Genomic DNA, 14,842 nt, shown 5'->3' with positions numbered 1-14,842 from the left:
CTGAATCGTAAATTGGATGAAAAGTTACTTATTGTGCTGTGAGAAGTTGGAGGTGCTCTGCCCCCTATGATTCTTTCTCGTGTGCACGATCTTGCATCGACAATAGGGAATATTTTATGTCACAGCAAGCAACAGAGGGAAAATGGGCGTAAGAGAACTACAATTATGGTGTGAGCACTGCTTTTGGCCAAAAGTTAGTCAAAATAACTTGCTTTTGCTCGATTCCTGGTCTGCCTACACAAATCATACCCCTTTAGAGAAAACTATCCCTGATGAAAGGTGTGTGGCACTGCAATTTATACCACTTGGAAGCGCTGGACATATGTTTGTTTTTTTCAGGGCCTATAAAACTTATTATAGCAATATCTGGAACTATGCCATAAAGAAAAGGCAGTTTCACGATAAGCTCCACGACAGACTGTTTAGCATTTGGTTGCGTGCGATCACATTCCATCAGTTCTCCTCACCCCATTATGGCAATATATGATTCTAGATGAATTCTTTAAGAATGGATATCTAGCTGAACATCCTGCACAGTTTGTGACCCCCAAGGAGTTTGCCTTCAGTCTTGGTGGTACTAACCATTGTGATTACCATTTTTAATTTAGTGTTCATGGTGCAAGATAATGGTTTGTTTCAAACATTTCTTGAATGTTGATTATCTCCAGTTTGTCAGCTGTCATACATACATCCCATGGAATGTTGATCTCTGCACCCCTGGGACACTCATTTTCTGTTGCCCTCCGGATGCACATGGTGAGTCATTAGCAGCTAATATTTTTTCCTGTCATTACTGTTAACACAGCACTTTCTAACAATCCTTACTAAAGACTGAATTTGTGACCTCACACTCCAAGGGTTCCTTGAGGGAGAATTTCTGTTTGCAGCACATATAAGCATAACATCGAGAGGTCCACAAGTCTATTGCATACAGAGGAGACATAACATTAGAAATGAAATGAAATGAAATGTCATGTGACGAGGGCCTCCCGTCGAATAGACCACTCGCCTGGTGCAAGTCTTTCGATTTGACGCTACTTCGGCGACTTGCGCGTCGATGGGGAGGAAATGATGATGAGTAGGACAACACAACACCCAGTCCCTGAGCGGAGAAAATCTCCGACCCAGCCGGGAATTGAACCCGGGCCCTTAGGATTGACAGTCTGTCGCACTGCCCACTCAGCTACCGGGGGCAGACTACAACGTTAGAAAACTGTAGGATCAACCATTGGTGCACAGTTTGGCAGATGACCCTCAACGTAAACAAACTTAAGCATATTGAACATAGATATACAGAGAAGCATGTTGTGTGTTCAGTTACACGATTCCCAAACAATCACTGAAAACAGTCACACATCCAACAGGACCTAGGAGTATTTTTGTGAAGAGATTTAAATTGGAACAAACACATTAAACTATTCGCAGGAACGACAGGTGCCAGACAGATTTATTGGAAGAATTCACCCACAAAGGAGGTAGCTTACAAAACCCTTTTTGAAACTATCTTAAAGTACTGCTCATCAGGCTTGGATCATTACCAGGTAGGACTGGTTGAGGAAATGAAATGATCATACGGCATTATTAGCCAGGAGACCCACCTGGGGTTGTTTGTTTATCTGACACCACACCGGCGACTCATGTGTCGAGATAGAGGAAATACTGCTTCCTCCTACACATATTGCTTCCTCCTACACAAATCTCGAGGAAGGACTGTGGAGATAAAATTAGAGAGATTATCACTGAGAAGGCATACCAATGACCATTCTTTCTGAGTACCATTCACGAATGGAAAAGGAACAGGAAAAGTGTCAGTGACGCAGTACACAAAGAATTTTCTGCTACACACTGTAAGGTGGCTTCAAGAGTGTACAGTATAGATACAGGTGACGTTTTAGAATGCTGGGCGCTAAAGAACGTAGAACATTTCAGGGGGCAGTCTGTAATCTGAAACATCTGTGTAAATTAACTTGGTCTTGGATATTCACCGTTTTCTGTCTCAACTACCTATTTTTAAACTCATAAGCACCATTGGGTTTTGCTCATCAGACTTGTACATCAGCTTGGCTTCTTGTCACATCTGGTTCAAATGACAGCTGTAGCTCCTGAAGAGTTCCTCCATTGTCATCAGCAGATGGAAGTAGATGAAAACTTGAGAAATTATTTGAAGGTTGTGCAACAAAAAAATCTAGAGAATTTTATTCAGTTTGAGAGGGGTGAAAGTACAAAGGTAAATGAAGAAGAAATTCTTAACATGCTGTGACACTAAAATATGATTCGGCTCTATGAAGTACACGAAAACTAGATGATGTTGGTGAAATATTAGGTATCAGCAACTGCACTGATATGTAGCATAATGAATACAAGCTACAGAGCTTCCACAGTCTCCACCAGTACAGAATTAATGAGAATGAATGATATAAACTGAATAGTGGCAGTAGTGCTCGTCTTTACAATCTTAAGTGGTAAGACAACAATTTAAAACTGATTCACTTTGATGTTATGTCATATTCAGTTCGTGAAACAGATTTGGTTCACACTATATCCAACAGCACCAGCACAACATACACTGAAGTGCCAAAGAAACTGGTATCGGCATGCATATTCAAATACAGAGATATGTAAACAGGTAGAATACGGCACAGTGGTTGGCAACGCCTACCTAAGACAAGTGTCTGACGGAGTTGTTAGATCGGTTACTGCTGCTACAATGGTAGGTTATCAAGATTTAAGTGAGTTTTAATGTGGGTAATGTTATAGTCGGCGCATGGGCAATGGAACACAGAATCTCCGAGTCAGTGATGAAATGATGATTTTTCCGTACAACCACTTCATGAGTGTACCATGAATATGAGGTATCCGGTAGAACATCAAATCTCTGACCACAAAGATCCTGCAAGAACGGGACCAACAACGACTGAAGTGAATCGTTCAACATGACAGAAGAGCAGCCCTTCTGCAAATTTCTGCAGATTTCAATGTTGGTCCATCAACAAGTGCCAGTGTGCGAACTATTCTGCAAAACACTATCAACATAGGTTTTTAGACCTGAAGGCCCACTCAGTGACTGCATGGCACTAAGCTTTACACTTCACCTAGTCCCATTAACACCGACATTGGACTGTTGATGACTGGAAACAAGTTGCCTGGTCGGACGAGTCTCGTTTCAAATCGTATCGTGCAGATGGACATGTACGGGCACGAATACAACCTTATGAATCCATGGAGACTGCATGTCAGCTGAGGACCGTTCAACCTGGTGGGGGCCCTGTAACGGTGTGGGGCGTGTTCAGCTGGAGTGATATGGAACCCCTGATACATCTAGATACAACTCTGACAAGGTGACACATACGTAAGCATCCTGTCTGATCACCTGCATCCATTTGTGTCCATTGTGCAATCCAATGGACTTAGAAATTCCAGCAGGACAATGTGACACCCCACATGTCCAGAATTGTTACAGAGTAGCTCCAGGAACACTCTCCTGAATTTAAACACTTCCACTGCCCACCAAACTCCCCAGAGATAAACATTATTGAGCATATCTGGGCTGCCTTGTAACATGCTGTTCAGAAGAGGTCAACACCCCCTTCAACTCTTACGGATTTATGGGAGGCCCTGCAGGATTCATGGTGTCCATTCCCTCCAGCACTACTCGAGACATTAGTCAAGTCCATGCCATGTCACGTTGCAGCACTTCTGTGTGCTCGTGGGGGCCTTACCAGATGTTATGCAGGTGTACCAGTTTCTTTGGCTCTTCAGTATAGAACACACTGCTTGAGGTGCACAGGTCTGAACACTTTTGTTTCTTATGCTGCCATTTCCTAGAACTACAGATAATTCTGATCCTCTCTCTCACTACAAAAATTTGACACTCTGACAAATTTGCTGCTGAGGGCACATGTCTAAAAGCAAATATTTGAACTATTCAGTCACAAGATACACCCTGACTCACAGCTTACACTTGTCAGTGAGTGTGTCTCAGGATTTTTAAGAACACATGACATTCGCAGGGATGAGTCTTCGTCCAACGCACAATTTTAATCTGTCAAGTATCTCGATGTCAGTGCACAGTAGACTTAAGAGTTGAAATTTCATGCCCTACAGTCAGGGATAGACAAGCAAAAATTACACTCTGAGAAGAAATTATTATGTAAGCATTATACTGATGTCAGACATAGGAAAGCACAGTATCCTGTGACTGCAGTATAAATGAATCACCATTAGAATTGGTCAACTCATACAAGTACCTGATGGTAACAATTTGCAGGGACATGAAATGGAATGATCATTTAGGCTCAATCATAGGTAGAGCATGTGGCAGACTTCAGTTCACTGATATGTTCCTGAGGAAATATAGTCAGCTTACAAAGAAAATCATTTACAAAACACTTGTGCCATCCATCCTAGAATACTGTTCAAGTGTGTGGGACCCATACCAATGGAGGATACTAAATGCCTATAGAAAAGATCACCATTAGTGGTCACTGGCTTTCTTGGCCCTTGGGAGAGCATCACAGGTGTCGAAGAACTGAACTAGCAGACATTTAAAGTTAGATGCCAACTATCTTGTGACGACCAGCATTAAATAAGGACTCTAGGAACGTATCACAACACCCTAAATATTGCTCCAATAACGACTGCGAAGATGAGATTAATTACAGCACACACAGAAGCCTTTAAGAAATTATTCTTCTTGAACTCCACACATAAATGGAATGGGAAGCAAGCTTAAAATGTGTCCCACTGAAAAGTACCATCATTGGTTTCCTAATGGCAATGTGCAGTAAAGATAAGAACAACCCAACAGTATACAGTTTAATAAGGGTTGGAATGTGAACTCTAAGTACTTCCCTCTGAGTGTTTTGAAGGAAAAACTCTAAGGTATTAAGCCAAGTGTTAGTGGCACATTGACAGCCACATTCGTTGCGATACCTGACCTTTTTTCCTTCAAGGAAAATAGTAGTCTGCCTCTCTGAATAGAGGTAACAAGCTTTCCTCAGTGTGAAACTCAAATCACATTCCACTTTTCTTCAGGTGCTTTTGGATCATTTTTTTGTTTCATATTTTATTTCCTATTTCTAAAAGCGACAGTTCTAACAACTCTGATATGTTGCTTCATTCATAATGTGATCCACATTTGTGTAATGACACAGCAATTTCAACCTGAATTTTTCTTACAGGTACTACTACGACAAGAACATAATGACAAAGGTGCACGGCAAACGGTACGCGTACAAGTTTGACTTCCACGGACTGATGGCCGCATGTCAGGCGCAAGCACAGGCCCAGGCAGCAGCAGCATCTGGCGGAAGTGCGAGTGGCAGTTCAGGTGCGTCAGATGGACTTTACAAGTACCAAGCACACCACAGTGAGCTGGGGCCCGCACTGTACCCGGCGTCCGCACTCGCCGACTCGGCCGCGGCTGCAGCTAAGCTGCTGCCGAGCACTACCGGGGTCACTGTCCCACCTCCGGGCACAGTCTCACCCTTCTGGACATCGGCGGCAGCGGCAGCTGCTGCAGCTTCCGGACTGCAGTCCGTGTACTCGGTGGCACCTGTCAGGTACCCATACACCCCAGGACCGGGGAGTGGCAGCAACTAGCCGGCGGCTCTGTGGCCGGCGTGCCTGACAGCACGAGTGGCCCCGACCCCGACCTGCACGTCCCACCGTCTGTGGCCCGATCGAGACGGCACTCACGTCGGCATTTCGGTCGAGCAGCCGAGCCCTTGGAGAACTCTGCTGTCCCGTCCACATTACTTGTTCTCTTAGTGACTGCAGAGTTTGTTATTTATCTCCACTGCAACTACTTACAAATCATTCGTGTGCAAAAGAGAAAGGAGGCAACCTGTACTTACAAGTGAAGAGACACTCCTATTTGCCAACCAATCTTACACACTTTTCTCTGCAGTGGTATGGACACTGTACTCTTCATAGAACCAGCAGTATATGAGTTTAAGATGTGTGATACAGTAAACACTATTGTGACTTTCATAATTAATTTAGTTTACAGTGTAGAAAAATGTTAATTTTATTTGTACAATATATTGTTAAAGAAAGAAACCGGTAAAATTTAAAAATTGCTGTTTACTTCATAATATAAAAGAAGACATAGGAGTGTGAGCACAATTTTCATCATTACAGATGAAGACTGTGTCCTTAATCCCATACAAATTCTACTTTTCCAGTCTTCTATCCCATACAAATTCTAATTTTCAGTTTTCCTCTCTTTTACTCTGGTAATATTAGCAGAAGTTTGTGTATTTTGTGAAACAATGACTTATTTCATTGATTCTCTCCAGGTAGCAAGTTAGAGAAAAATTCTAAAACTAACTCCCAGTTTTATACTGAACAAACTCATACTTCTTATGATACAAAATAATTGTTTAAGGTGAATGTAAATGTATTTTCAAATAGTATTTGTACATCTGAAGAAGACAAAACTTAAGCTGAAGCAGTATGCGCCACAATTTTCATACAAAATTCTGTTGAGTGTTTACAAGAAAGTGATGTATTTGTGAAATGTTATAGTTCCTCTGAAACATTCAACAATAAACAAAATTTACAGCTGATCATCACTTAATAAAACATACATAAATGTAGAAAAAGTTTTACTAGAAATGTGCAAGCCTTATCACTTCATTTTACCATTTTTTTTTTTTTTTTTTTTTTTTTTTTTTTTTTTTTTTTTTTTTTTTTTTTACATTCAAACACTTATCTTACCTTAAGGAAGAAGTGTCGCTTTGTTTTGTCTTTCACCATTATAAGTTAGATTCTCAAACTGTACTTACATTATCCTTTACTTTGTAGAGAAAACAGTATGAGATTGTCTTTTATTTTAATGTGTCTGAACTGACACTCGCTGGCAACATATTTAATTTGTTAATACATCTATTATGATGGAATGCTTCCAAATATTCATTGTTATGACTTTGTAATTTCAGTATTCACATTTGCAAGCTCCTCATTCTAGCATTGTTCCCACACTCAACAGCATAGTTGATGTACTTCAGAATGTTCTTTACTATAAATATTTCCATTCCAGGATTTCAAATATTTTAGTTTTAAAGTCTTGACACACAGATCCACCTGCATTCCAACATGTACCCCCCAATAGCAATAATTCAAATCAAATTATCATTGTATATCGTTCCACCTTAGGTCTGTTTCATTACTACAAATGCAACATATGCATTTGTTAAAAACACATGGGGTTCTGATTGCTGATCATTACAGACTGTATGCTCTTGTGTAAAACAACTATTCTGAACTTCAGTTCTATGCATTTTAACCATCATTCTTCCCACAATTTAGTCAATAATTTAAAAGACCAATCAATATTAAGTTTTACATAAATAGGGGACAATTTCCACTTTTTTTAATTCCTATATAGTCACTGGCTGTGACACAGTTTTTGAGATAGTACCTGCTCTGAATATTTGAACAGAATTAGTTCATATGTGATTCTTTGACTGTTTCATAGCATCTTTCCTACTAGGAATTTTCCATTGAATAATGTTAATGGAAATGACATTAATGATTTTGAATTGTTGTATTGTGTTCTCTTCCTTTTATTATGCTACACCATTGTTTAATGCTTTTACCTCCCTTTCCTGGAGTATGGAGTCAGGATATTTCATGCAAATACCCCTAATATTTTTTTTAGTTCAACACAGTTGTAAATTTGTAGCTCTACGGAAGGCAATTCATAACAAGAAATGTCCTAGATCAGTTTCTGAGAGAGAGAGAGAGAGAGAGAGAGAGAGAGAGAGAGAGAGAGAGAGAGAGAGAAGTCTGTAGAAACTCACTGTAAGAAAATAAATCTGCAAGTGTCTTTTTCTCAGCATTGGCGTCACTACCAACAGTGTATCCAGTTGTCTGAGACATCAGTGACAGCCTGTGACCACTGAATAATATAGATTTCAGCCTTACATAGTAATTAATAGAAAATTATTTAAAGCAAGAATCAAAATAGTATGACATATAACCAAATATAGAATATGTTGTCAAAACTTTTAACTCTGATGAAACTGCTACCTATGTTTATGTTCCTGTCTTGTAAATATGTGTACGTAAGTGTGAGGTTATGTAAATAAATATTGTGCTGTATGAAAATAGTTCACACTGACTAAAAATTTTATTAAAAAATAGATAAAACCTTTATTTTGTGTATACAGAAAACCACAACTTCATGCCATCTTGAAAATGCTTACAAACTGAAAATTATCTTTCGTAACATTGGTAAATTCTTATCTGGAGATATCTAAACATGCTACCTGCTTTTAAATTGTACTTAGGTTTTTATGCTACAGAACAAATATCACAATAGTTTTCTACAAAAAATAACAATAATGGCAAAACAACAAATGAAATTTTCCTGGGGAGCCATTTGTGATCAAAGTCACAATTTCCAAAATATGCAGCAACAACGTATGGCAGACTTATTTAAATCATAACAACTTATTAATTACTATGTATCACAATTTTCAATGAATACAAAGTTTATGTACAAATATTATTTTTACAGGTATATAAGTACAAGTTTGAGCTACAAGTGATGCTTTCATTCTGAATAAAACTGGAAGAAAGAGTCAAATATTTCACTCAATATGAAATTAAATAATTTAGTTGAACTGGGAAGCTAAATAAATTAACAATTATATCTGAAAAATTGGTTTTGCACTAAATTAACTAAATTACTTCGCAGATACCAATCAAGTGTGCCACACAAGTTTACTCTCAACTCTCTTTAGATTTGAGATGCTTCAGAATCTGATGTGATATTAGTTTTGTAGCTTCACTTGCATTTGGTATGTAGAACCTGAAAGAAATAAAGAGGCTTTTTACAATGAATATATAAGATGAGTCCTACTACACTTCTGTTTTTATACATGTAAGAATACAATACCATGAAACAGACTTTATAACTTGTCTTCAACAGAAATGAGAAAGAAAATTCTATATTTCTTAATACTGAAAAATAAGGCACAAAGACGTTTTGGTCATGAAAGGGAGAACCTCATTATTATGAATCAATTGGAACAAAAAGAACATCTAATCTAAGCCACGATAAAACATTTGTCTCAGAACATTTAATTTAACAGTGTAATATGACGTGTAATGAAAAATAAATCTTGAGTGGATGAACCAATTACTTTTTATGTCTAAACAAACATGTTTAGTGTCTCACAGTCCAGGACAAGAACCATGTACCTACACAAAAAAGCACTGCACTGCAATACTGAGCATCACACAAAGCGGTAACAAAAACAGTGAACAGCTTCTGGTAGAAAACAACACCCAGTGGCAGTATAACAATGGTCACTCTGTTGTAGTCTTCAAGGACATGATTTCATATGTTTGTGTATTCAAGAATAAATTATATACAATATCATGCTTTTCTTTAGAAGATGAGTCAACTCAGCAACTTGTCTAGGACATCTTACCATCTACATACTTCCTCTTGTATGTCAGGTAACTGCAGACAGGTGTATCAACAAAACAAAGACTTCCAATACTAAGTGTGCAAATGTGTAACACTACACTTTTTGTACATATATTGTTCTCTACAAATAAAACTAGATCTGCTTGTTTTCCATGCAAAATACTCACTTCAAATTTCATCTCTACATATTTTATGATGAAGGCATTGTATACAGTTCCTGACTGCCAAACTGTGGATCTGTGTTGAATCCTAAATCTGTCTGCAGTTTCTCACTCAGTGAAGACTGGTGAACATTTTTGATTGTGACACACTCGCTTGATGGATGCATTAAGTTTGGGAATCCTCTTGGTGCTATTCAGTGGGATTGACTAACTGTCTGCAATGGGTTTAACACTGTTCTTTCTTCCATCCAAAATAACAAACATAACAAGTCAGAACTGAAAACTGCGAGTTAGACTTGTGAGGACATCCATACAGCGGTCCCACATTGTTATCAATGCTCATTGATGAGTATGGCACTAATGTGACTGTGATTTAGCATCTGAAATGTTTTCCGTTTCTCTTTCTCAAAATTTCTCATCGTCTGTGCTTAACCTTGATATGTGAGATGGAAAGCGAAAAGGGACCTTTGATTGAAGATGTAAAATTTTCAGTACAAGCAAAACATTTTGTACATGCTCATATCAATTTGAAAGTTGTTTGAACTATATATAAATTTGTTCAGAATTTAATGCTGAACGTAAAAATTACAATAACTCAAAATCCAAAATATTTGACAAGGGATCCTTTCACTTTCCATTTCACATATAGTGTTTTTGCTGTCCTGATAAGGTTAGTATTTAAATCATATGACTTCCTGATTTGAAGAAAGCTTCTTAATGTGCACCAATATACACCCTAAATATGTGGATTATTCTACTATTTCAAAAGTGCAAGCCCAAACTTTGGTTTTAGCAAGTTATTTCATCAGTGTTTTGTTTGTTCTTCAGCCAAACTTTGTACTAAGTAACCTCCACTTTACATTTTACAGTTTTTCTAGGTCTGAAACTATTGATATGAGTGTGTATCACATGAGCAGACCTTAGCATTGTTCCATAGTTGATGGTTTCTGAATACATTCCAATTTTGTGCACAAAATCCTTTTTCTTTAGTGTAACACTTAAGAAGTTAATACAATTATTTACTCAGATTTCACTGGTGACTTTGATTTTATCATGCACACTAATAAGTTGTGAATGCATACTAGCAATTTTCTCCTCTGTACCACTCAACAGAAACAAGCTGTTAATGATGTAACTGTTTTAGTAAAAGTCTTTGTGCTATTTTATTGAAAACTGACATTCTTTGTTGGCCATATGTTTAAATTGCTCAAAAAATTCTTCCTCAATGTGGTTAATGAGTATATCAGAAAAGGTCCTTGCGCTTTCAGTCATATACTGAAATTTCTCTCTCTTTCTTCATTGCTTATCCCACTTAGATGGTAAGAGGCTGCAACTGTTTTCCATCCATTTCATCTTTCTTTATTTCCTGCTTTTGTTTCTAACATCAGTTTCCATAATTATTGTGGACTACTGCCTCTTTCCATGCTCCAATCCCATGGTTTCAGTTTGAATATCTTATACCACCTTAAAATATATACTATGTCTGCCTGTGTATACCTGTCCCTTTTCCCCCCTAAGGTAAGTCTTTCTGCTCCCGGGATTGGAATGACTCCTTACCCTCTCCCTTAAAACCCACATCCTTTCAACCGTGGGTTGCGAAAGCTTGAAATTTGTGTGTGTGTTTTTTATTGTGTCTATCTACCAGTGCTTTCTCGTTCAGTAAGTCACAGAACTTTGTTTTTTAATATATTTTTCCCATGTGGAATGTTTGAGAGAGAGAGAGAGAGAGAGAGAGAGAGAGAGAGAGAGAGAGAGAGGGGGGGGGGGGGGTATACAATTGTGAACCAGAATATTATTACCAGCACTTACCATGACACTGAATGCCACCTGGGACTGTTGCAGATAGAAAAAGTGGTAAAAAAAAAGTATATAAGGGGGTTCAAACACAAATGGGCACTAATTATAATGATGAAATACAAATGGGAAAATTCACTGACATATGGGCAGGCCAGTTCTTTTTCTAGAATTATGTTAGTGTCCAGAAACGATTGTCTCATAGATTCTGTTTTATGACAGGGTGAACTATCATGATGATAAAAACAATTGTCATCTCCGAGCTGTTCCTCTACCGTTCACAGTACACAATGCTGTAAAATGCATTCATAACCTTCCACACTTAGCATTTTCCTAAGTGCAATAAAGCAAACTGCACACTAACCACAAAAAACACCACTGTACTGAACACCACATCTTCTGTACTTCACTGCCAGTACTATACACAATGAGAGGTAACATTCTCCTGGCATTCACCAAACCTAAGCCCTTCCATCAGACTGCTAAAGGGTACAGCATGATTCAGCACTCCAAACTACTTTTTTTCAGTCATCCACTATCCAGTGAAGTTGCTCTTTACACCATCTGAAACACTGCTTAGCACTTGACTACAGAAATACAAGCATGTGGCTTGCAAGGAACTACTCAACCACTGTACCACATTCTTTTTGACTCCCTACGCAAAGTCACTGTGATAGCTGAAACGCTGATAGCAATTTTGGAAGTCATTTGTTATTTCCTACACTAATTTCTTGGAATTTTCTTTGAAACTACCCTCTGCAATGCTCGACAATCCCTATCTGTCAGTATGTGAAGTCTGCTTAGTCTTGATTTAGCTGTGGTTGTTTCATGTTTCCACTCCACAATCACATCAACAGTTCTCTTGGCCAGTGTTAGAAGGGTTGAAATATCCCTGATGGATTTGTCTTTCAGGTGAAATCCAATGATTAGCCGACATTTGAAGTCAATGAGCTCTCCTGGCTGACACATTCCATCTTCTCTAATGACAACACAAAACTCCATATCCCCTTTTATACTGACAGGTTCACTTCCCGTGACATGTAGTGGTCAATTCTTACATGTGAGTCTCCAGATTTTTTTTTTTTTCACACACACACACACACACACACACACACACACACACACCAGTACTTCATAGGGAAGAGAACTGCAAGAAAGGGGACAAAAATGTACTGGAAGATCGATAACTAAATGTGTGTAACATATTTACTGCCTAACAAAAAAAGTGAATAACCAATAAGACATGATCAGATGTTAATATTACTTCATACACAAACACACGACTGGTAGGTATGTAAATGATCAGAGGTCCAGTTTTCTGTGACAGGCAGAACAGCCATTAGAGTGAATTAGTGTTCTTCAAGTTTCATGTTTCTACCAGACCTGGTAGAGTCTATAAGTGGCACAAACAGTGTCAGATGTTGAGTGGCCGCTGCAAATAACACAAAGATCATGCCTACCTGTGTGATGCAATGGTGTCAGCATCTGACAGTGTTTGAAAGGGGCCTCACTGAGGTTCTCCATCTGGGTGGCTGGTCAAATCTTATAATATCCACATTTGGTTGCAACAGTGGACTGATGTTTAACTTCAGGGGACATGAGGGCAGGCAGAATCATCATCAGTGTTCCAGATGACCACGTCTGACCACAAAAGGGAGGATTGCCATATTGTGCACTGAGTACAATGTAATCACTTGACGTACAGCCTGCCTTCTACAAACAAGTCCACTTCTCGTGACATCTAGTGGTCAGTTCTACATTGAGCGACGAATTGCAGTTCTGCATTACACTGGATGACAACTGTCGGCAAGCACAGTGGTGATTTGGGGGTGAGATCCCTTTGTTTCAATGCTTTTGAGAGGCACAGCAGTATTAGTCCTGGCATCACAGTTTGGGAACCGTAGGGTATTACTTCAGGTCATGGCCGGAAGCAACAGGGAGAACTCTGATGGCACAAAGATATGTGATGGACATTCTACTTCCTCGTGGGTTCTCTCTCTTGCGATAGTAACGCAGTGACATTTTTTGACAGGATGATGCTTATCCTCAAATGGCATTTGTTTCTAAGAACTGTGTGTCTGATGCTGAGGTACCTCAGTGGCCAGCAAGAGTCCCAGATCTGTCCCCAACAGAACACTTGGCACCAGCTTGAAAGTCTACTCCATCCCAGTGACAGTATCGAGGACATGGAGGACTAGTTACAATAGTTGTGAGCCGGCTTGCCGCAGGTTAAGAAACCACAGATTTGTGGTACCTTTCCCAACCATACCAGTATGAATCCAGGCCAGAGAGGGTGAAACATCATACTGATAAGTGGGCTCATAATGCAAAGTTCTTTGTCAATTTGATCTGAGCCTGTATTCACTATAATGGCTTTAAAATAAGTGCTTGTAGGGGGTCACTGTACATCACCTCTGTCTCACAAGATGAAGTACCAAAAGCAATAAAATGACTAAAAAATTCCAACTCTTCTGGCACTGATGGTGTCCCTGCTACAATCTTAAAGAAGTGTGCACCAAATCTAATTGAAATATTCACACACCTGAAGTTATTCCAGAACACAAAAAAAGAAGGAGAAATAATGTAAATAACTACAGGCTCATCACAAGTTCCTCTTGCATTTCAAATGTGTTAGAGAAATTTATATGTAAAGTAAGAGAAAAGCAACCACTCACCCACAGTGGATTGATTCAAAGAGCATGCACACTCTTGTGGCTATGTATGACAAACTTATGAAATTTGTAAATAAAAGCAATATCTTATGCAATGAACAATGCAGATTCAGAACTAAGATATCAACAACAACTGCCACTGAGATCAACAACAACCACCATTTATAAGTGCATCAATTGCATATTAAACCTGATGGACAAGAAACAGGAGTCAACAGATTTGACATGATGGATCATAAAATTCTGCTGTCAAATATGGTATTCAAAGTCTGTCCAACAACTGGCTCAGTTCCTTCCTGTGCAGTCTTAAGCAAGCAGTATGCATCAAGCACACAGATGTTACTCAAAAACTATTTCGGAACACTTCTCAGACTATAAACTAATTAAATACACTGCACCCCGAGGATCAGTAATGGGACCCGTTCTCTCCCTTATGTACATAAAAGAGCTAAGTTTAAACTTTGATGCTCATAAAACAATCACATTCGCAGATCTTCGTCTACATCTACATGGATACTCTGCAAATCACATTTAAGTATCTGGCAGATGGTTCATTGAACCACCTTCACAATAACACTCTGTTATTCCACTCTCAAACAGCGCGTGGAAAAAACAAACACCTATATCTTTTCATGCGAGCTCTGATTTCCCTTATCTTATTATGATGGTCATCTCTCCTGATGTAGGTCAGCGTCAACAAAATATTTTCACATTCAGAGGAGAAAGTTGGTGATTGAAATTTAGTGAGAAGATTACACTGCAACAAAAAATGC

The 14,842-nt window shown here is 38.8% G+C and overlaps 2 protein-coding genes across 2 annotated transcripts in view; one reads left to right on the top strand and one right to left on the bottom strand.

The window, feature by feature from the left end:
• Positions 1-6,341, top strand: part of LOC124620040 (transcriptional regulator ERG homolog) — an 89,381-nt gene extending 83,040 nt beyond the window's left edge. The window contains exon 3 of the mRNA XM_047146706.1: positions 5,181-6,341. Coding sequence (XP_047002662.1) covers positions 5,181-5,601 — 421 coding nt within the window. The 3' untranslated portion in view covers positions 5,602-6,341. The remainder of the gene's footprint in view (positions 1-5,180) is intronic.
• A 1,769-nt stretch (positions 6,342-8,110) lies between these two features.
• The window catches only part of LOC124619737 (TBC1 domain family member 23), a 221,771-nt gene continuing 215,039 nt past the window's right edge, over positions 8,111-14,842 (bottom strand). The window contains exon 13 of the mRNA XM_047146310.1: positions 8,111-8,818. Coding sequence (XP_047002266.1) covers positions 8,737-8,818 — 82 coding nt within the window. The 3' untranslated portion in view covers positions 8,111-8,736. The remainder of the gene's footprint in view (positions 8,819-14,842) is intronic.

This window comes from Schistocerca americana, chromosome 6, assembly GCF_021461395.2.
Source record: "Schistocerca americana isolate TAMUIC-IGC-003095 chromosome 6, iqSchAmer2.1, whole genome shotgun sequence".
NCBI classification, from domain to species: domain Eukaryota; kingdom Metazoa; phylum Arthropoda; class Insecta; order Orthoptera; family Acrididae; genus Schistocerca; species Schistocerca americana.
Note: the sequence above shows the minus strand (reverse complement) of the source record. Positions and strands in the feature narration are given on the sequence as shown.